General features: G+C 39.7%; 1 protein-coding gene across 2 annotated transcripts in view; it reads right to left on the bottom strand.

The window, feature by feature from the left end:
* Positions 1–22,860, bottom strand: part of LOC107717440 (nectin-2-like) — an 87,384-nt gene that overhangs the window by 28,959 nt on the left and 35,565 nt on the right. The window contains exons 2-7 of one of the 2 annotated variants that reach the window (XM_016524185.1): positions 21,378–21,487; positions 20,967–21,219; positions 19,186–19,482; positions 18,713–18,827; positions 17,600–17,748; positions 8,239–9,694 (exon numbers count right to left, since the gene is read on the bottom strand). In XM_016524185.1, the coding sequence (XP_016379671.1) occupies positions 9,153–9,694; positions 17,600–17,748; positions 18,713–18,827; positions 19,186–19,482; positions 20,967–21,219; positions 21,378–21,487 (1,466 nt within the window). In that variant the 3' untranslated portion in view covers positions 8,239–9,152. Of the gene's footprint in view, positions 1–8,238; positions 9,695–17,599; positions 17,749–18,712; positions 18,828–19,185; positions 19,483–20,966; positions 21,220–21,377; positions 21,488–22,860 lie in introns of those variants that run through there. The other variant, XM_016524186.1, reaches the window with a different exon arrangement.

Below are 22,860 nucleotides of genomic sequence, written 5' to 3' on the forward strand. Positions count from 1 at the left end.
TGGTATATATATATATATATATATATATATATATATATATATAGCAGCAGAGGTCCACTCATGTAACACCTTTGGGATATCTTTCTCATCACTCATACCGGCTATTTTTCTTCCTGTGACAACCCCAATGTCAGCAGAAGGCCAGGACTACTGCTGCCTTCTAGTTGTTTGAGAATGATCGTGTTTATGAGAGGAATGCCACCATAATTCTGTAATTGCTAGTGGGGTTTTCTGGAAGCTCTGACTTTCTGAGTTTAGGGTGTGTCAATTTAAGAATAGTGGCGGAAGCAAATTGGTATTGGTCTTGTTGTCTATACTTATGTACTTATGATGGCTATATTTATTTTGCAGTTTTCTCTGTTCATGAAGATTAGAGTCTAGATTAGAGAATTGAAGGAGAGCGGGTTAAGATGTTTCATGTGCAATATTTGTCACATGATTGTTCTGAAAGGCCAGTATATAAAGTTTGCTTTGATAGATTCAGATGAGAAAAATGTTAAGCAGTTTATTATACTAAAAACTGATTTGTTTTGCGTCGGGCAGCGCGCCGACATACAGCGCCATTGCACAACGGGCGTATCGAGTTTGAGTTCCAGCTCGCAAACCTTTTTTCGGTCCTGCCCCCTCTCTCTCTCTTAAACACTTAAACGCCAAATATAACCACAATAAAACGCCAAAAATAAAATCTTTTAAAAAAAAACAATAATTTGTTTTGCATGTCAAAGTAAAATATTTATACTGTGGTTCAAAAGTTTGGGGTCAGTAAAAATGGTCTCTTATGTGCACCAAGAATGTGTTTATTGTAATTCTGTAAAAATAGTTATATATTATTAAGATTTAAAATAAACATTTTCATTTTTAATATATGTTAAAATGTAATTTATTCCTGTGATGGCAAAGCTACATTTTCAGCATTATTACTCCAGTCTTCAGTGTCACATGATCCTTCAGAAATCGTTCTAATATGCTGATTTAAAGAAATATTTCTTATTAACTCAGCTGAAAACAGCTGTGCTGTTTAATATTTTTGTGGAAACGATTATACATTCTAGTTAACTGAATTTGTCCAATCAAATTAATCCAAGTCTTAAAATATACATCATGTATACTAGTGAATTTCTATTGCATAAAATCGTTTCTAAGAATTATTAAATTAAGCATTTTTCCCAAAATGGTAGCTGTGAGGTACAGTTTGTCAGATGTGTCAAGAGTAAGCTGTGCATTTGTGTGTGTATAATATGCTTAAAGCATCAATTACACACCTAATGTGCATCCTTTCTGCTTCATTTTGTTTCACTAGCGCTACAAATCCTTCCAGTCTTTGTCAGAAGTGAATAAGACAGAGACATGAAATTGGCCACTGCATCCACTCATTTCAGATCTTGAATGCACATCTCATCATAACCACAACTCATAAGTGGGAACTTGAAGGAGCATACCTGACAGAAAGAGAAACAAAGAGAGCGAGACAAAGAGCCGAGAGCAGATAATGGTTACAGAGTCAACACAGAGTACTGGTGTTGTTACTATGGCTACCTGTCAGATCGAGGCTATATCATCATCCCTGCTGATTGATTATGTGTTCTGTCCCCTCTTAACACGCGCCGCCATCAACCAATCATTTCACTTAAATGTCAGTGTGTGTAAAAGGTCACTGGATCTTCTACCCGTGGTAACAACCCCATCAAGGAAGAGTGGCAAACAGAGTGTGAATTACTCTCCAGTACCAACTGATCAATCATCCATAATCAAAGCAATTGATAAGGTCAGACAGGCCACCAGAAGAACCCCCGTCGGGCCTAATCTATCTATTCATCTGTTATCTGTGTGTGATGTCGTAGCCTCCGGGTGCCCACGGGAGACGAGGGATACCAGACGATCCTCACAGCCTGACAGCTCAGGGCAACCCGGGTCAATCCAATCTCCCACTGAGCGCGGGTGCGTGCACACACATGTCCAATTCACGGAAACACTACAGATGACAGAAGTGTCAGAGCTTCAGGGCCAAATCACACCAGCGCATCCTCACTTTTCACTCGGGCCTTCATTCCACTTGCTTTTTCATCTTTCCTAAACCGTCCCTCTCCATGACGGGGAATAAAAATAGAGCCTTCGGACCAGACTCGTCGCTCGCTATTAACCACACATTCATGTATGAGGAATTTAAACAGAGGTTTGTGTGTGTGGTTTTTTTTTTAGAAGGGGTTTTTTTTTGGTGCATGATATGATGAACCCGGACCACCACGACAGGGCATATACTCTCAGTCACGGCCCCAAAGTGACACTGCGTTTCCTTATCCTGACATCATTTCCCACTTTAACATCTGTCTCGTGGCACTGTGAACTCCTAAACCTCAAGGGGGTGCGATATGACACTGTTTTATTTAACAAAAGGCACAGAGAGTGGTTGTGTAGTGTCTGTGTATTGTTCTGACAGAAAGTATGAGATGAGCTTCTCAGTAATCCAGAATCTTTGCTTTTGGCCCAGTCCATAATATAGGCTATTTAAATTCCATTTATAGCTTCCATATAGCAAATATGCCTGGCATAACTAATACTATTTAGTTGTAATAAATTACAACACTACCGGTCAAAAGTTTGGAGTTAGTACAATTTTTTTAAAGGTGGGGTAAGCGATTTCTGGTAGCCAATGTTGACATTTGAAATCACCAAAACAAACACACCCCTACCCCAAAATTGTCTCGCCTCTATTTTGATAGCTCCGCCCCTCACATACGTAAGCAACCCAGGCAACGATTAGTTCTGTGAAACAAAGCAAAACCAATGTTACACAGTGTCTACACCGGACACGAGTGGCGCGGCGCGACAAAATACTATAGAACTCATTATAATCAGTGATGCCATCTACACCATAGATCAGGGATGCCCAAACTCGGTCCTGGAGGGCCGGTGTCCTGCAGAGTTTAGCTCTAACTTGCCTCAACACACCTGCCGGGAAGTTTCTAGTATGCCTAGTAAGAGCTTGATTAGCTGGTTCAGGTGTGTCTAATTGGGGTTGTAGCTAAACTCTGCAGGACACCGGCCCTCCAGGACCGAGTTTGGGCACCCCTGCCATAGATATATATACATATCCATGGTCTACACTGGATGCGGCGTTCTATTTATGATGTATTGACACAAATTTCAAATGATTTTCAAGACAGACTTTAGCTGTTGGGGCGCAGACACGGTGTTACTCACCTATCGAGAAGAAGCAAAGCAACCTCGGCGTCCGATCGCAGGCCTTCCGCTCCTTGAGTTCTCTCCAGCGCTGGAAAGCTGATCCAATATTACACGGGTTCTACTTCTTGCCTTATTGCCTCAAGCCTTCTTTTGTTCCGCAGACGTTTTCCTCTTTTGTTTTTTATCCGCCATCTCTATCTTTCTGTCGCTCGGCTCGGACTGAGCGCTCTCTCCTCCACATCATGAGTAGACACGCCCCTTACTGCAGATTGGCTACAAGTTTGTTTTGCTAGTCGGCCCGAATTTCTAAAGCGTTTTTGAAAAATCGCTTACCCCACCTTTAATTAAAAAGTTTATTCACAAGGATGCATTAAATTAATCAAAGGTGACAGTAAAGACATGTTTAATGTTAATCTGGATTTCCACAAAAATACTAAGCAGTGCAGCGGTTTTAAACATTGATAATAATAGGAAATGTTTCTTGAGCAGTAAATCAGCATATTAGAATGATTTATTATGAATCATGTGACACTGAAGACTGGAGTAATGAAAATTCAGCTTTGCGATTACAGGAATAAGCGACATTTTAAAACGCATTCAAATAAAATAATTTTAAATTAAAAACAATATTACTGTTTTTACTGTACAACACTTTTAAACAGTGGTGTACACTGAATAAAATAGAGTTACTATTTAAAATAGGATTGTAATATAATTTAATGCACTTATGGATTACCCCCAACCCACATCTGGTTTTATCAGAATATGGATACAAAACATATTTTTGTCATTGTAGCAGATACAGATATACAGATGATGGCTTTACTGACTATCCTGTGATGTGAAAGGCAGCAGAAAGGAAAAATTTCAAACCAATATCATGCTTTCAAGAGCTCTGCAAAAGGAATTTGTCAATGGTAAAACCTCTACTATACTATAATGACATACAGTATTACTGTTTTTTTCCTAATACGATAAGGGTTTTGTAGAAATGCACTATTAGTAGTAATCCATACTAAATTTACTTGAAGCTAGCAGTATTCTGCTGGTCATGTGATCTCAGCATGACGATCTCCATTAAGTGGCCTGCTCCATATAAAATAAATCAGCTTTAATTAAGGTACTGATATGACTGGAGTCTCTTCTCACATCATTTTAAACATTTTTCTGAAAGTGAAAGTGAATTGACTAAATAACGCTGTAAATCTTCCTAATATAAGGGTTTGGAATGACGAGAGAGTAAATGACCAAATTTTCATTTTTATGTGCACTATCCCTTTAAGTCTGAATCGTTTTCATTGAGGAAAAAAAATGACCGAGTGCACCTTGAAGTTCACATCTGTGTTAGGCCATGATTGTGTCTCAGGACAAGTGGAACACACCATTACACAGTAACATAAAGCTATTAGCATGATACATTCAGCTAGTGTTGTGGGAAGAGAGAGAGAGAGAGACAAACTAAGAGAGGAAAGCGGCAGCTGGTCCTCACTCCAGGTTGCAACTCAGAGCAATTAGAGCAGGCAGATGGCTAAATGGCCGAGAAAAAAAACCCCTCCAACTCCAAACGACAGTGACAAGTGTGCTAGGAGCACCGAGATTCTGACCCCGTCAACTGAAAGAGAAAGAGAGGGAATGGGAGAAAAAGGACAGAATCTAGGGCACAGCTACTTCTGGAGGAAAACGTCTGTTGTTACATTAACAGGCACATTTCTATCAGGGTCACCTGCTAATGCACACACACAGCACTGAGTGGAATTCTGCCTGCTGAATACCTTTATTATGACACCAACTCTTTCGGTTTCACTCCCCCCTCCTTTGCAAAGTGTGCTCTTGGTTAAATTTTAAACTGTTGAGATATGAGATCTGTTGCCTTTGTGTCAACAAAGAGGCTTTTTTGAGAGCAGAGTTCCTGTCGGGCTGAACTATGCTGAGGCTGTCAACTTTATAACCTGAAGGGGAGAAACTTGAATATGAACTCAACCACATTCCTGTGCTTTTTATATTGCATGTGGTTTATTTCTGACTTGCATAAAAACAAGTTTGTTTGTTTTGTTATGTAGTTGCAGCGGTACATCTGAAAGTGTGGACAAACAATAATCTAAAATGAGGAAATAATGACAAAAATTTTACTGAACAAAATGCTTCATAACAAGGTGTTTTTGATTTCATCATCAATAAAGATTAAATTAATCATGAGCACCATTATCATGCTTAATTAAAATAAACTACTGAAGAAAATATGACTGGGAAAAACTAATAATAAAAAAAAGAAAAAAAAAGAAAACTCAATTGTCAGTAATGTTAACAACATAAAGCATTCACAACATTGTATTGGTTTAATTTTGCTCTCTCATCAACAAAATACTATGGTTAACTATCTTAAGTTTATCTGCCTAAATGAAACTGGATAAAAACGAGAACGTCAAGACTATGCCATAACCAGAATAACTAAAGAAGTTAAAAATAGAGCTTTATGTGGACGCTTTATGTGTCGCTCTCTTGCACAGCCCATTTAGTTCTATTTCAGCCGGCGGTGTTATCTGTGACAGGTGACTTATCAACACACACACACACACACACACACACAGCTGAACATTCACAACCTAGCCTGAAAAACACTGCAGGAAAACCAAACAAGAGAGATTTGATTGAGCCCCAGAGCATTCAGCACAAACCAAGAACACCGTCAAATATCTGTAAGACTTTAATAAGCAACCAAATAAAAAAAAGACAATATTACAAAGACTGTGAAAACATTCAGACAACCAAAATAAAACCTAAAAGCAACGCAAGGCGGTAAAGCATTTAGTAGCATAGATGTGTTTTTTGTGTCCATGAGAGTTTGAGAGCGCTGCTCAACAGTTTATAGCACAAACACGTTACAGGCATCAATAAATCACTCAGAATAAAAACAATTAAAGCACAGATCGTTTAAAAAAAAAAAAACGAGAGAAAACAAAAAACAGTAAAATCAACTGATATAAAACTCATTAACATTTTACAATATGGTTCAATATGCAAACATTAATGCATTAAGAAACAAAAAAATTTAAATTTTTACAGCATTTATTAATTTAGGTTAATGTTCATTTCTGCATTTACGAATATATTTTTTACATTTCAAGTCGAATAAATTAACATTACCCAATGTATTATGAACAATCAATAGTAGCCTATATTTATAAATTAACATTAGATTCATAAATGCTGTAAAAATTGTTATTTCATGATACCTAATGCATTAAAATTAAACCTCATTATAAAGCATTACTAACTCAAAAAAAAAAAAGATGTATCCTTCATGCTCACAACAGTGAAGTACAATACACAAGGATGTGGCATCACCGTTTAGCTTTATGAATATCATGTTTATATATTTATACTATATACACAGGAGGGATGGTTTGTGACAGTGACATTAAGGCTTTTAAATGTGCGTGTGTATGTGTTTACCAGGACTGTGGAACATCTAAACCAGACAACAAGGGAAGACAGCATCGAGGAGAACGCAACATCCCATATTCTCAACTCCGCTACTTAAACCGTCTCCCATCGCAGAGGATACTTCCTTAATATTCTCAAGGCATCCGTTCCATCATTACGGAATTCCTGGAGGAGACGTTGAGCTAGAAGGTCAGTGCGTTCTCCTCTAATGAGAAGCTAAAGCGTTCTGCCTCTCAGAGCACGAGTGACAAATTCACTTCCTCTACTCACACATTCACTGATCGCGGTCTGACCTTTCAATCAGGATGTAAACTAGGCAGCGTCGAAGCCATGGCCTATTCGGTGCCAGACGGATCGGAGCGGCCCGTGTCAGACTGACCACCCTTTCAGAGGTGAGAACAACTTCTTTCAGCGGCATTGATCCAGACGTGGCACTAATAGGGTCACTGAATCAAGACAGAAGCCCAGGGAAAACAACACTACGGTACCCACTATGCCCTCGGAAGAGACGGACACTTATAGACTCAAGGGCAGTTGGTTTGACAGATGATTTAGAGGGAGAAAGAATACGTGTGTGTCTGTGTGTGTGTGATGTCCAGTTTAAATCACACTGTGTTCGTGTGTGAGACCCTGAGAGACTGGAGGAATAACTCACTGCCCTCGAGTCAGACACCACTTAACACGCTGACTCTCTCTCTCTCACACACACACACACACACACACTCCAACTACACCCCATTGAAAGCGTCCCCATGTGAATGTGTTTTGATACTAGATCGCGGATGTAAATATGTGATATGTGCTCTCATATAGTACTGTACGCACAGAGCCGTGGTTGACATGCGCAACATTCGACCTGGATATTCACCTCGCCCCGTCTCCGTATTTACAACATTTAGAAGTATAGATTTTTTCATTTTTAAGAAAAATAAAATGTGTACATACAGTAGTTTACAATCACCTCACATCGAACAATACGCACAATCTTTCACTCAGCTTCTTCATTTTATTTCCCATTAAACAAGGCAGTATATCTCACCGGCTGAGAGGAACGATAATAAAACAAGGAAATAACAGTATGCGATGCAAACTGTGGTGTCTGAGGAGAGGTATATTTAGCTGCGTGGCCATGGTAACCCTGGACTTGGGTTATAGTTATAAATATAGATTTGTTGATAACACTTTACAATAAGATTGAACTCATTAGCAATAGTTAATGCATTATACTGACTTTTATATCAATATAATATAATATAACAATATATCCACAGCATTTATTAATGTTGGTTAATAATGCCAATTTGGACATTTTTTACTTTTCAAGTTTATAAATCAACATTAGTGAGTGTATTATGTACAAACATTAATAATGAACGATAGTATATTAATAAATTACCATGAACTTAGATTAATAAATGCTGTAAAAGTATTGTTGGTTCATGATAACTAAAACCAATATTAACAAACTGAACAATATTGTAAAGTGTTACATGTGTGGTACACAATCCCTTTAAATTTAACTGTAACATATTACAATAAATTTAGTCGAATTCTTCCTTTCCGTCAGGGTTTAAAGTTCACTGTGAAAAAGGATGTAACCCTGACTTGCTGTTTTTTTTTTGCTACAGCGCTCTGCTACACTGTTTTACGACTGAATGCATAAGGAAATTGTACAAGGAAATCGGTAAAAAGCGCTGCCTTGAACTCATCTTTTCCTGACTAAATGGATTGTGGGTGAGAACGAACACACCATTTACTAATGTTTGATTTGATTTGATTAGCCCCGAAAAACCGAATGATTCACTGGTGAGTCATGTCACGGGATTGAGATACTGAGTGCTGTATAATGAGTGAACTGTGCACGTCATCTCGAGACAGATGAGCATGTGAGGATGAATTTACAGGAAGGAAGGCCACAGAGGCGTGGCTAGTTACTAATATTAGACATGACTGAGTGTATAACAGATCAAAAGCACTGGGCACATTTGACTCTTCTTCAAAATCTACACAATATGCAAGGTACAGCTTCCTCAGAGATGTAGGGCTGAGGAATGTGCTCTACCCAAACTCAGTTCATAGTTTGAAACCGGTTTAAGTGTGAAACCATGATCGATAGTAAATAAGAACAAGTTAAAACTATTACACAACAGCACAGTGGATTTACATATATAACTTCATGTGTGTGCATGTCATATATATCGCGCAGTGTCAACATCTGCAGTTTCGTATTACTCAGAATGTGTCACCATGACAACCAGAGCAATAATTAGGAATGGAAGCCTGACAGTCCTGTAATTAGTAGTCTCTATTTACTTCATCCGATCCTTCAATGTTTTAATCTGTGCTATATGCAGCATATTAATTCATCCATTCATTAACTCAATCCATCCATTAATCCTTCTCTCATGGTATTTGATGCCATAATTTGTTTTCACAATAAAATGAATATTCGTTAAGAGGAAGAAATTCAATCCTTCTGGAAGAGGTCCACGAACACCCTCCTAGAACCTCTTTCTGCTCTCCTCTTACACATAGACTGCAGTCCGAGAAATCACGGAGCCGTCCCTCTGGGACTCCATGTCATCATCTAGGTCATCAACGTGTGGGCGGAGCTGAAGGATGGGTCCGCCCCCACCAAAATGATCATATCGCTCATCTTCTTCTTCCAATTCATCGAATTTCTTCCTTTCTACCTCGTCCATCTCTCTACTAAGCAGGATATCCTCCGCTGTGTGAGTGTGTGTGGTCTCGAGCAAAGCCACGCCCCCCGGGTGCATGCCCTGATTGGTCGTTTTCTCGTTAAGCCCCACCTCTCCTCTGTAAATGGGCGTGTTGTTGTTTCCGTTGTTTCCGGTGCCGTTTTTGCTTGATTTGGCAGATCCAAAGAGGCGGGTAAAGGAGTCGTAGGGAGCACCGGCTGGCTTGCCGGTGCCACGGTAACCATGCTGTTGGCGGCGATTATGGAATACCAGGAAGTAGATGAGGACACCTAACAGTATGACGGCCAGAATACACGCGAAGATCACGCCTGCGATCACACCCGCGTTTGAGGGGGGAGGTGGTTGTTCTAGAGGCAGAAAGGTTAAAAAAAGAGAGAAAAGGAAGAAAAACAGAATTAAACAGAATTAGATTCACGGAAAGGAAATGGAAGTCAAATGTTTAAAGACCCAATGAAAACTCCAATTAGTGGCTTATAGTCCATCTGTATTATATTTGAAGCCTATATTTTAGCAGACAATTACTGATTACTCCTCATGTTCTAAACAGATTCCTGTCCGATCAAGTACAAAAAAAAATGGTTCATGATAATGATACAAGTCTTTCGATATGTCCTATGATGGCGGACATTTTTATTTATTTAAGTGACTTGAATCTTTTAAGTCAATAAAAAATTAACTGAACCAATTCGCTAACAGACACCAAAAAATCTTATTATCCTTTGTTAGAAAATGTGTATACATATTTTACAAATGAATAATTCTTACAACCCTTTTCCTCTACTTGTTGTGAACAAGACTTGCATGCCAAACTGAACAAACGCCATGCCCGTCTCATTCAGTCGGTCAGTAAATCACACTGTGTACTGTGTGCGTTAGTTCATTCAGTTCGTTCATATGATGACTCGTTAAATGACTCCCAGAGTTAAAGGGTTAGTTCACCCAAAAATTAAAATTCTGTCATTAATTACTCACCCTCATGTTGTTCCAAACCCGTAAGACCTTCGTTCATCTTCGGAACACAATTTAAGATATTTTTGATGAAATATGAGGGCTCTCTGACCCTCCCATAGACAGCAAGGTAACTACCACATTCAAAGTATTCTCGTAGCTTCGTAACTTTACAGTTGAACCACTGATGTCACACGGACTACTTTGTCGATCATCTTGGAGCCCTCAGAGAGCCCTCATATTTCCTCAAAAATATCTTAAATTGTGTTCTGAAGATGAATGAAGGTCTTACGGGTTTCGAAAAACACGAGGGTGAGCAATTAATGACAGAATTTTCATTTTTGGGTGAACTAACCCTTTAAGACCCAAAACAGTGGCTCGTTCAGTGAAAAGTGAATTTGTTTAGTATGTCCATCCCCCACCTCCAAAAAAATGAGTGCATGGAAGTAAAACAAGAACAATCTGTTTACTTAAAAGATGCATTAAAAAAAAAAAACACTAAATCATTCACGCAATAGGAAATATGTCAACATTCTCTAAGTGATTTCATGGGATCTTTACGAGACGGGGGGAAATTATATCCAGTTCCTCACACCCAGTCTGTGTTTAAATGCAAATGTGTGTGTATATGTTTAATCACGTGAATGCATGTGGGATGGTGACATTTCTGTGCAATTCCTTAAGGGGAACGGCTTTCCATAAGGCCAGTTTGCAGCATTCACACTTACACTGTAAAAAATAAGTGTAATTTTAACTGTAAAATTTAGTAAAAACGCTACGGAAAAAAAACTGTTAATAGGTTAACAGTAAGTTCCTGTACTATATACAGGGAAAAACTGTAAAATATCTAACCAGACATTTCATGTAATTTTACAGTAAAATGCTGTTAATTTTACAGTTTTTAGAAGTAAAAATAACAAATCAATGTATAATTTACAGTCAAAAACCGTAAACTGATATTCCCAGAATTCCCTGCATGACACTCCACATTTGAAAGTATTTTGTTTAAATAACCATGTTTTTTTAAATAGTTTTTGTTATTAGTTATGTATATTTGGGCTTTATGTTACATCTTCTGTTGTTTAATGAAAGTTTAATGCATTATTTAAGTATCATGTGTGTTACCATGATGGTGTTTTGTGTTTGCATGAATGACTCTGTGAACCTTCTATATATTAGTATATACTTCTGCTTGTGGCGAAGCTACTTGTGATGAGCTTTGATTCTTCATGTGGCTTTCTCTTTTACCACCTGCATTATTATGGCGGTTGTCAGTATGTTAAAGGTACAAAACAGATTTTAATAGCAGTGTGCATTGTTGAATTTACTGGTTTACATTCAAATTTTCTTGTTTGTAAATTACAATTTTATACTGTAAAATTTATTTTTATACCGTAAATGTGTTTACAGTTTTTCTGTATTTTTTACAAAATTATTCTGGCAACCACAGCTGCCAAAATTATTTTGTAAAAACTACAGAATTTTTTTTTACAGTGTACAACTGCACAATAAAGAAGGAAATACAGCACCAGCATGCAGCCTCACATAAAACAGAAAAGAGAGGATGATGGACAAAGGGACGAATGGCTGGTTGATGGATGGATAGACGGATGGATGAGAGGAAGGAAGGCGTAAGAGAGGAGGCTGTGATTGACAGGGGAGACAGCAGACAGACGCATCGGCCTTGAAGCCTCAAACACACAACAGCGCACAGCTTCTTCCTCAGTGCCCGGCGAATGCGTGTACGAGATGAAATTAGTGTGCGAAGACATGACTAGCACTGCTGAAAGAGAGCAGTGCATGTGTTAACACCCAAAATAAACATCATGATCTCGAACTCTATCATTTTTCATTGATTGTCATAGGTTTTTCTTGTGCATCTTGCACAGAAACACCTAACGGCAGAAACAACAGGAACACAATCATGTTTGACTGCCTCAGTCGCCGTGTTCCCGTTAGCCACCCACTGTGGCGTACTTCTCTCTCCCACACATACACCTCTACCTCCCACTGTTTCAGTCAGAGTGAGCGTGTTGTTCTGATCTTCGAGTCAATCTCTCACTGCCTGCCCGAGTCCTCTGAATTATACATGACAGTCTGATCATATAGCGGCCACACACACACCCACAGATCTACATGGCTTCATTAGGGGAAGATTTCACACTCAGAAACAGCCACAAAGGAGTGCTTGCCCATGCCGAAGCCACTGTCACAATGCCAGGGTGTTGGCACACGAGCGTGCTCCGAGCTGTTTTCAGCACAATGTTATGTGGTTTCTAGGGTGTTCAGAGTGGTTTCTAAAGAAGACAAAGATCAAGAAGTAGCAAATTTCTCATAAGCAATATTTAAAATAAAATAAAAATGTAATAAATATTACCTACTGCTTGACTAAACTGTAATCCACCGAGAAAGACTTAGGAATATTTTACGTAAATTTTCTGTCCCATAAGAAAGAGGCAGCTTAAAGTCGGCATTAAGTTAAAATTTTCAAATTCATTGAATTTTCCAATTCATCCATGCATGTTTCATTTTTAAAAATTAGCTTGACCTTGTAATTTTACCATCAAAATGTAATATCTTGACCTTCCAGTGACACGACAGACTTCTCTCTGGTGTCCTATGCTGGATTTCTCCCATCATTTAATCTGCGTAAACCCCACCCCTTTTTTACAGTCGACTACAAGTTCACATTCAGATCTGATTCCATTTCTGTATCAACCGATGCACAGCACAAGTCTGTGCCCTATATTTTTCCTGATAATTCATTTCACTCAGATGTATGTCACATAATGGCAGAAAAGATCTACCACTACTTCTGTTAAAAATTGCTTCAAGGAATCAATTCATTAAAATAAAATTCCTGTGTACCCATCCTCATATTAATACAAAGTTAGAGGGGTTCATTGTTGATTTATTGGACCCCATTGACTTTCATTGTAAATTTAAAAAAAAAACATTCTTTAAAATATCTTTTATGTTTCACAAAAGAAAATAAGTCATATAAGTTTGCAATGACATGACAGTAACGGTTTTGGGGGAAATATCCATTTAAAGGTATAATTCACCCAAAAATGAATATTCTGTCATTAATTACTCATGTCCTTCTAAAACCCGTAAGACCTTCATTCATCTTTGGAACAGAAATTAATACATTTTTGATGAAATCCAAGAGCCCTCTGATCCTCCATAGACAGCAAGGGAACCACCACTTTCAAGGCCCAGAAAGGTAGTAAGGACATTGTTAAAATAGATGTAGAATCTGAGGTAGAATCCGGATGTGCTGTGGCTTGTTTACAAGCACAGGAATGCACACGCACGCGTCGTGATACTCTCGTGAATGGCAGTGGAGACTGACTGGAAGAGAAGAATAAAGTTGTTATTTTTGTTTTCTTTGCGCACAAAAAGTATTCTCGTAGCTTCATAAAATTAAAGTTGAACCACTAATGTCACATGGACTATTTTAATGATGTCCTTACTACCTTTCTGGGTCTTGAACATGTCAGTTGCATTGCTGTCTATGGAGAGTCAGAAAGCTCTCAGATTTCATCAAAAATGTCTTAATTTGTGTTCCAAAGATGAACAAAGGACTTAAAGGTCTGGAACAACATGAGGGTGAGTAATTAATGACAGAATTTTCATTTTTGGGTGAACTATCCTTTTAAGCATGAGCAATAGTTAAAAGTGATACTGGCTCGTGAACACCACTAATTATATTGTATTACCACTAATGTAGTCTCTTTATCTTTCTCTAAGTACTGGCAGTATATTAATAAACTTACATATTAGTGCTCTGAAAGACTCACTAAGTGAATGGCTGAGTGGATGAATGAAGCTCATTGAGCTTTCCTTGACAGACGAGAGGGGAAAAATGTCTCTGAATGCCTCACATTCTCTTTTAATTTTTTTTGTCACACCATTGGACGAGAGAGAGCAGAACAAGGCAGAGGAGGAGATTTTTTTCCATGACAGCTGGATGGAGAACATGACAGAATCTCCAGAGTTGAAAATGAATGATGGAGGAGAGAAAGAGAGAGAGAGAGAGATATAGATAGAGAGAGAGAAGTGGGGGTTGAATCTAGCTTAGCTTGAGAGCAACATGAGGCACAGTGTTGAGAAACGATTTGGATTCGTAGTTGGATTCCCGGCTCTGGCTCTAGTGGTGGAGCTACAAAACATGCTCCAAGGTATCTTTGTACCGCTCTCATGCTTTCAGGAGGAACACCGAGACAAGATCTGTGCGGGCCGACCTTAGTCACCATGGAGATGGCTGCCTGGGGCGAAGACAGCCACGCGACTGAGAAGGTAGTGGCCATTTCATGGCTGTCAAAACGGCTGCACTTAAGCAGAACCACTTCATGGCTAAGCAACACTTCCCGCGGCGCTCCACGGAACATATCTCCTCTTGCACCTGACTCTCACACTACACGCCACAAACACCAACTGAACACAACAAATTTTGTCCGCACACACACTGCACAGGCTGGCTTTGCATTACGGTCTTGATTAGCATTGCCCTTCCGCTCTTCCTTTGACAGGAGTATAAGAGGCCGGGAGCTGAAACAGCAGTGACTGACTTATCCTCGCCAAGAGCCTCTTTTGTGAGGAGATGGTTGGAGAAGGAGGGTGGGTAGCAGGTTTGGAAGGCACAGAAGTGGTTCAGGCGAACAAAACAAAAGAGTTTGAAGCGAAGAGGATGAAAGTAATGTGAGTGGAAGAGAGGAGGTGAGTGAAAGGATGCACGTGCGATGGGAGAGCCGTAGGTTCCCAAGGGGGTAGAAATGCCACCAGCGTTCATCTGCTCCACCCTCCTCTCTTGGTTCTGTCTCTTCCTGCTGGTCCTTTTCTCTTGCTTTCACTCCGTGAAAATATGGGAGGAACCAAAAGAGGAGGGAAGGCAAGATGTTGTCAGTTTAGTGTTTGGTAGGGGAATGTACTTTTTCCAAATAAGCAAAGATCTGCCTTCAAGCTACACTGATCTGCAAGGACACGTATATGCAAGAGAGAGAGGGGAAAGCGAAGGGGAATGGAGAAAGGTAGAAGGCTTTTAAAACCCAAGTTGTGAGAGAAAAGCACCTTTCCTCCACATTACCTAAGAGCTATTAGTCTTGCTCAGCACTAAAGCAGCTCAGTTCCTCCGCAGTCAACCATGTGGATATTTTATTCCATCAGCCTGTCACAGGACATCAGAATGGGCCAGAAAAAGCTTGGAGAGGACAATTTTGCATCCCATGACGGCCATCAAACGTACTGTGGCGCTCGCTTTAGTCATGAAACTTTGGGACAGGCAGGAGGAGTTAACCAGGGGTCACAAATCCAACCCACACCCATCTGAACATCAGTGATAATACAGTCAAAAAACTGAAAAATCTTAATGCAATCAAAAAAGAATGCCTAAAATGTATTGATTTTGTCAATAAAGACCAGTTGGATCAAATGGATGGATGAAAATATGATGGAAAAAATATTAACTCTTGTTTTAAAGGGGTCATATGATGCGATTTCAAGTTTTCCTTTCTCTTTGGAGTGTTACAAGCTGATTGTGCATAGATAAGATCCCTGAAGTTGCAAAGACTAAAGTCTCAAAACCAAAGAGATATTCTTTATAAAAGTTAAGACTGCCACGCCCCCCTAAAACGGCTCATTCTAACACGCCCCCACATATCTACATCACCATGTGGAAATATTTGCATAATGCGCCCAAATGATCACGCAAAGAAAGAAGGCGTGGTTTCAGGAACAGCAGTAGTGTTGATGCAGCATGTCAGGGAGACGCTGTGTGTTTCAGTGCGAAAGCAAAAGCACTTTATTTGGATCACTTACAACAGAACAGCAATGCATTTTATGGACGACCGTTTCGTGAACCTAGGAGAAGAGGTCATTCTGCCTTTGCTATGACAATCTGGCGCTTCAGAATCAGCTACTGTTTTGTTATTAGTTTAAGTATTTGCTATTGACTGTTCAAATGCGGAGTTTTGCGCATCGTGTGTGCGTGCGCGCGTGTGTGTGAGAGAGAGAGAGAGCGAGAGCGCTTGTCAAAGGAGGGGGCTTTGTAGAAAACGAAGCGTTTGAGAGAGGCGGGGCATAGAGGACCTACAATAATGTACAGTATTTGAAAAATAATGTGTTTTTTGAACATTAAAGCATGTCAACATATTCTGTTACACCAAATACACAAAATAATGATCTTTAAAAAAGCATCATATGACCCCTTTAATAGAAATGTAGAAAGAATACAATTGATTTATATAATCCAATCATATTATGCTGGGTAAAAACCTGATAGTGAACCATTATAGTAGAGGGTGCAGTAGCTTACTCAAACATATCTGTTTAAAAGTTTTTTTTTTTTTAAGAAATTCATATTTACTATACTTTAATACCTAATATTTATCCTGCAAGGATGCAATAAATTAATCAAAAGTGTTACAAAAGATTTATTTTTCAAATTAATGCTGCTCCTTTAAACATTCTATTCATCAAATGATCATAATATATCATGATTTAAACAAAATATTAAATAGCAAAACTGTTCTCAACATTGATAATAATAAAAATAAAAATGTTACTTGATCAGCACATTTGCATATTAAATTGATTTCTGAAGGAACATGTAACACTGAAGACTGGAGTAATGTCTGCTGAAAATTCAGTTGTGCCATTACAGGAATAAATTACATTTTAAATTAATACTATTTAACAATATTACCATTTTAACTGACTGTGGCCTTGGTGAGCATAAAAGCATGAAAAAAAAATGTACAGACCCAATGTGTGAGAATAAGCTATATACACAACATAAACTTGTGCATAGCTTGTGTTGTGAAATCGCCTTTACAGCATGCATGCAACATCTAACTAATTTTCGACATTTTTGTGAAAACCTATGACTTGGGCTCAACACCACCCAAATACAGTCACATCTGCAATCGCAAACACTCACACACTCCTCTCTTTAGAAAACATCCTTCAGAATTCTATGGGAAATGTGTCGCATTTTCAGACATGTTTTACCAGATCAAGAAAGTCTCAGACTAAAGTAAAATACGCCACCAGAGAGTCAGGAACAGCTGAAGGCTGAGGGATGACAGTGCATGCGGGGTGATCTTGAGGACAAATAGAATGATGAACAAAACACATACAGACAAGAAAAGTGCCAACAAACTGCCTTATGTCTGAACTGTAACCCCTTGCTTGTCTGAAATTAGGTCTCATTTTTCCAACTGCTGCCCCTGTCACCACCTCACACTCACCCTAGTGGAAATGTGTGAGGAACCTGTAATGAAATACTATATAGACAGACTCACCCCTCACGAAGACGGTGACCTGATCTCTGCCGTATCCCAAACTGTTTCTGACCTCACAGATGAAGGTGGTGTTGATGGCGTCATCCACTTTCTGCACAGCGAGCCGGTTTTCCTGCACCTGCACCGTTTCAGGCATCAGTCCAGACAAACTGAGGGACAAAAACCAGACAACATTAGCACAGTGTTTCTGATAGAAACGAAGCTTAAAATACCTACTGACTACTAGCATAAAGTCTGGTCCACTTTGTAGCTTATTCTGGCCAAGAACCGCCCACTTAGAAGAAGCCATCTGACTCACATTTTATGTTTTTATGCTGTTTAGATGAGGGTCCTTACTCCCAGAACTTGTGTCAAAGCCAGCCAATCAGAATAAAGGGCGCCAGATTGAGAACGTGCTTTCCATTTTTGTGTGCAATTTGCATCAGAGGCTTCATCAAAGGACAATAGGTGGTTTATTGTCATTATCTTAAGCCGAGTGCACACTTCGATTTTTACAATTTAGTCAGACTATACAATATGACCCCAGTGAGATTTTTGAGTAAATGCCAAGGCACACTGTGGCAACATCAATGATACACAGCGTAGCCAAGACTTTGGTCCCAATCATCCCTTTGACTTTCATAAGTTCAGCCATCAAACTGCATGCAAAATTTCAGACTGCCAAAACCTCCATAATTCATTTTCCTACCCTGCTCCGGGAGGGCCAGTGTCCTGTGTTTAACTTCGATCTGCCCCAACACATTTGCCTGGAAGCTTCTAGTGATCCTGAAAACTTAGATTAGCTGGTTCAGGTGTGTTTAATTAGGATTGGAGCTAAATTCGGCTAGAAGGCAGCCCTCCAGAAGCAGGATTGGACAACGTTGAACACACCTGAACCAGTCAGGAACACTAGAAAATTGCCGGCAGTTGTTTTGGAGCCAAACTATGCAGGAAAGTGGGCCTCCAGGAGCAGGACTGGAAAACCCTGCATGAAGCAATCAAAGACTGGACATTTTGCCCAATGAAGTCTTTAACGATCTTTAAAATATGGTAAAATGTGGCCTGAAAATCTACAGTGTAAACCTGGCTAATGGGAAAGAAAAATCAGAACTGAAAGTGAAAAGAAATGCTCACGTTTTCCAGGTGACGGTGGTGGGGACGGGGTTTCCATCTGCCTGACAGGTCAAAAATGCACTTGTCTGACCCCTGTACCAGTTATCATACCCTTTGATCTGCACCCGGGGAGGATCTGACAGAAAGAAAAAGACAGAGTAAATAGGTGGATCGAACAACTAGCCTTTATGAATGAGTTTAGCTTTGAGCCACTGAAGTCTTGGACAAATCGAACATTGATCAGCTGACTCCATAATGACCTCACTGACCCTTATTTTGTGTTTCTGGTCCAAGCAGCACTGTAAAGCCTCAGGGTAATTTGCTTGATGGCCGTTACTAATGTCTGGCATATTGTGTAGACACATTACCGGCCAGGACCAATAGAGACATGACTCACTAAAGCAATTCTCAGCTATAGCAACAGGAAATGCTAAGCATAACAGCATTTGGATCAGTAGTTTCTGGTGTATTTAATGGTCTGGTTGAAATCTTACATTCAACAACAAGTTTCATTGGGAAGGTCTCGGGTTGGGGCATGGTACGGTGTGACACCACGCAGCTGATGTCTTTGCCATTATCCGACGGTTGCGGAGCCAGCATGTAGGCACTCTGGACGCTGACCGTATTATCCGGATTGTCCGTTGTGATCGGCGTCGTCACGTTTCCGTTAAGCGTTGTGGACCAAGAAATGGTCGCTGCAGGACGGCCATTGGATGATTCACAGCGTGCCACGATGACTGGGGTTTTGCCGGCGGTAACTGTGACAGTTGTAGCTATGTTCTTCGGTTTAGCTGTGGGAAAGAGAGAGAGTCTGACCTTTATTTGATGCTATAATGTGAAGGAGGGTAAGGGAAGATGAGAGGAGGAGGGGAGGAAGTGGAGACGGGAAGATCACAGCTCGGCTTGTCCTGCCACACGCTAGCACAGCGCTCACATTGTACTCACGTTTCACTCTAAGAAAGACATCAAAGAGAGGGAAAGGAGAAAAGCAGGGGAGACGGGGAACGACAGGGAAGCGACGGCCTCTCAGCATGATAAGCAGGCAGATCAATAGCAGGGAGAGAGAGGAGGGAGGGGGCAAGCGAGCGAGAGCCCGGCCAAGGTTACTGCCACATTTCACACACATTAACAGCAGCACAATTGATCTGACAATACCATTTATAAATCCCCTTTAAGCCCCGCAAACAGACACAGACGTGAGCGTGAGTCTGATTACACACATATTCTTTAAAACAGACTAAGGCTGCAACTGACAAATATTTTCATAATTGATCCAAGCTGTCACTTATCGTTTCAGTCTCCTACAATTAAATTCACAAAAGTCAATTATTTTTTACAATTTTGATTATTTGTAAAAATAGCCATTTGCCCCAGTATTTTATTTAAAATAATGTTGTATGTCAATTAGTACTGCAAATAATCAGATATAAAAATGCCCAATTCTCCTCCTGATTTTGTTGATTTATTCATTTAGAAATTATTTGGATTTTTAAAATAAATTTTTATTTGGATTGGAATTAGTTGGATTAAAAATTTCCTTTCCTATTTTTCTGTATTATATTAGGAAAATGTACATATTTCAATTAATCATGTAAAAAACTAAATTTTTTTGTTTTGTTTTTTACACATCTTTCCAATAACTGGATATAAAAAATATAATTCCCCTTTGATTTTTATTGAAAAACAGTAAACTAATCAGATTTTTAAAGTTAAACTTCCTCCTTATTTTATTGAAGAAAAAATATTCCATGTCTTGTTCTTCAATAAACAATTTGCAAACTATAGAAATACAAAGACAGTTCACTCCTATACTTATGAATGGAAGAAACTGCAACACGCAATATGGCGGGATAGTCCCGCCTTCTAAATGAAAGAGCCAATCGTTGATTGGTAAAGTCATTGCATCACTGCAGCGGTCATTAGAAGCTCCGGTTCCCATAGAAACCTGAGGCTGGACCAGCCGATGCGCATGCACAGTCATAAGCGCATTGGAACTACGTATGCGCATTGGCTGGTCTAGCCTGAAAAATACGCTTTTTAAATGCTATTTGAGCATAAGAAACAACATTCATGGGGCTGCTCATTTCAGATTTTGCTGCTGATTTGAAATATGTCATTTAAATAGCAAGTTCAGCGAGCAATTTTTGAGATTTCAGGATTCCCCATTCATTTAGATAGGACTTGGTCTTGTTTGAGCTGCACGGAGGCGTTGCAAATATGGCAGCCAAGTGAACGGACTTTCCTTGAAAGGGACTTTGCACAAACTCATACTCACCCAGCATGACCAGCGAAGAGACGCCCTGTTCGTTGCCAGAGGGGTAGGTGGCATATTCACAGATATATCGGCCCTCATCGGTCATCTTCACATTGCTGATCTGAATGGATGGGTTGTCCAAAGTGGGCGGATCTAATATAAATCTGACACGTCCTGCTACAGGGGATTTTGTTGGGTAATTTACCCCAAAGCTTGGATGGAAAACTGCAATGTTGGTTCGCTCTGTGTCAGTCCGTTCAAAGATCCATGACACCTGCATGCCAAAGAAAACAAATCCAAAATCAATTTGGATGATGACCAACACTTCCAGCACATCAAATGCTTTCAGAAAGTTCTTGCTACGACCCCAGCGAACAAGTTCTTTCTACAAACTCTTGTACATTGTTTGGCAGGAAACAGTTGATTTCAGACCTGAGTGAGCTGGGTTTCGCCTGGGTTCGGAAACTGGCATCGCAGTGTCACTGCCTGACCAGGATATGACACGACTTCTGGCTCCACCCTCACGCGCTGAGCCAACGCTCCTGGAAAGAGAACGAGAAAAGGTCATGAGAGCAGGAAACAACCTTCACTTCTGTCCGGATAAATTCAGGTGACCCGCGACCACCTCGCTGAACGCGCCAGAGAGAAATTCAGCACGTACCAGCGCAATCTGGGAGTTCAGGGATGGCGAAATAAGAAATGATAAATGAGGTTACAACAAAACAGCAAGTAGGCCAACGTTTCTGATCTCAGCCGGGTTGTGAGAGGGTGCGAATCTAAATGTGAATGTGTGTGTGCAAGCGTGTGTGAAAGTATCTATGAAAAAAAAACAACATTCAGCTCGCTCTCACCACGAAGCATTCATCATCCACCACCATCCTGACAGAACACATTCAACGAGTGCACGTGTGTGTATGTGTGTGTGCACATCAGTGGGGATTTAAAGTGGTAAAGTGAAAACTGCACACAAAATACAGTTAAGTATCATGGGAGCACTGTATATGTCAGAGCCTTGGTGCTCATGCGGACCTGCAAGTTTGAATCCGACTCGCAACATTTTCTGATTCTATTCTCCCCATTATTTCCTGTCCTCTCTCTACTATAGCCTTATAAAAGTTGCAAATCTAATGCATAAAGGTGTGGCCACATTTACCATTTCTACTGAATTTTTGCCGTCGAAATACACTAATTTCAGGAAGAATCAATGCAATCATTGGCACCGATAGCCTCGTGGTTAGTGCACCGACATATACAACGTAACTGTAAGATGACCCGAGTTTGATTACTGTCTGGAGGTCCTATGTCAATCCCGCTCCCCTCTCTCTACCCAATGCTTTCCTTTCATTTCTTGACAGTCCATCTGAATAATAAAGGAATAAAAAGCCCATAAATAAAGCTTAAAAAAAGAATCTGTGCAATCGCGAATTTGCGTCAGATTTGCACAGATTTCACATCGGGTTGATTATGTGAATTCAATGTGAGCTGTGAGCTTCATACATTGATACACTACTGACAATAAACAATCGACCTTTTTAGCACGCAAAATTTCGTTATTGTGACCACGAGTCAAACAGGTATATAAAAAAAACCCATCAAAAGCTGTTCCTTGGGTGGTACCCTTTTAAATCGTACTAATATGTACCATTTAGGTACTGATATGTACACTTTAGATCAGGGGTGTCCAGAGGTGTAAAGAGTACCTAAAAACCATACTTGAGTAAGAGTACAGATACCTTACAGTGAAAATTACTCCACTACACGTTACAAGTCACCAATTCCAAAACAACTTGAGTAAAAGTCTTAGAGTATCTGATTTTAACAGTACTTAAGTATTTTACTTATACTAAATATAGGCTCAAAAAATGCACTAGTCAAAGAGACATGCCAGTCAAAAACTGTAACATTGTGGAGAAGC

Source organism: Sinocyclocheilus rhinocerous, unplaced genomic scaffold (assembly GCF_001515625.1).
Source record: "Sinocyclocheilus rhinocerous isolate Xijiao unplaced genomic scaffold, SAMN03320098_v1.1 scaffold1622, whole genome shotgun sequence".
Lineage (NCBI taxonomy): Eukaryota > Metazoa > Chordata > Actinopteri > Cypriniformes > Cyprinidae > Sinocyclocheilus > Sinocyclocheilus rhinocerous.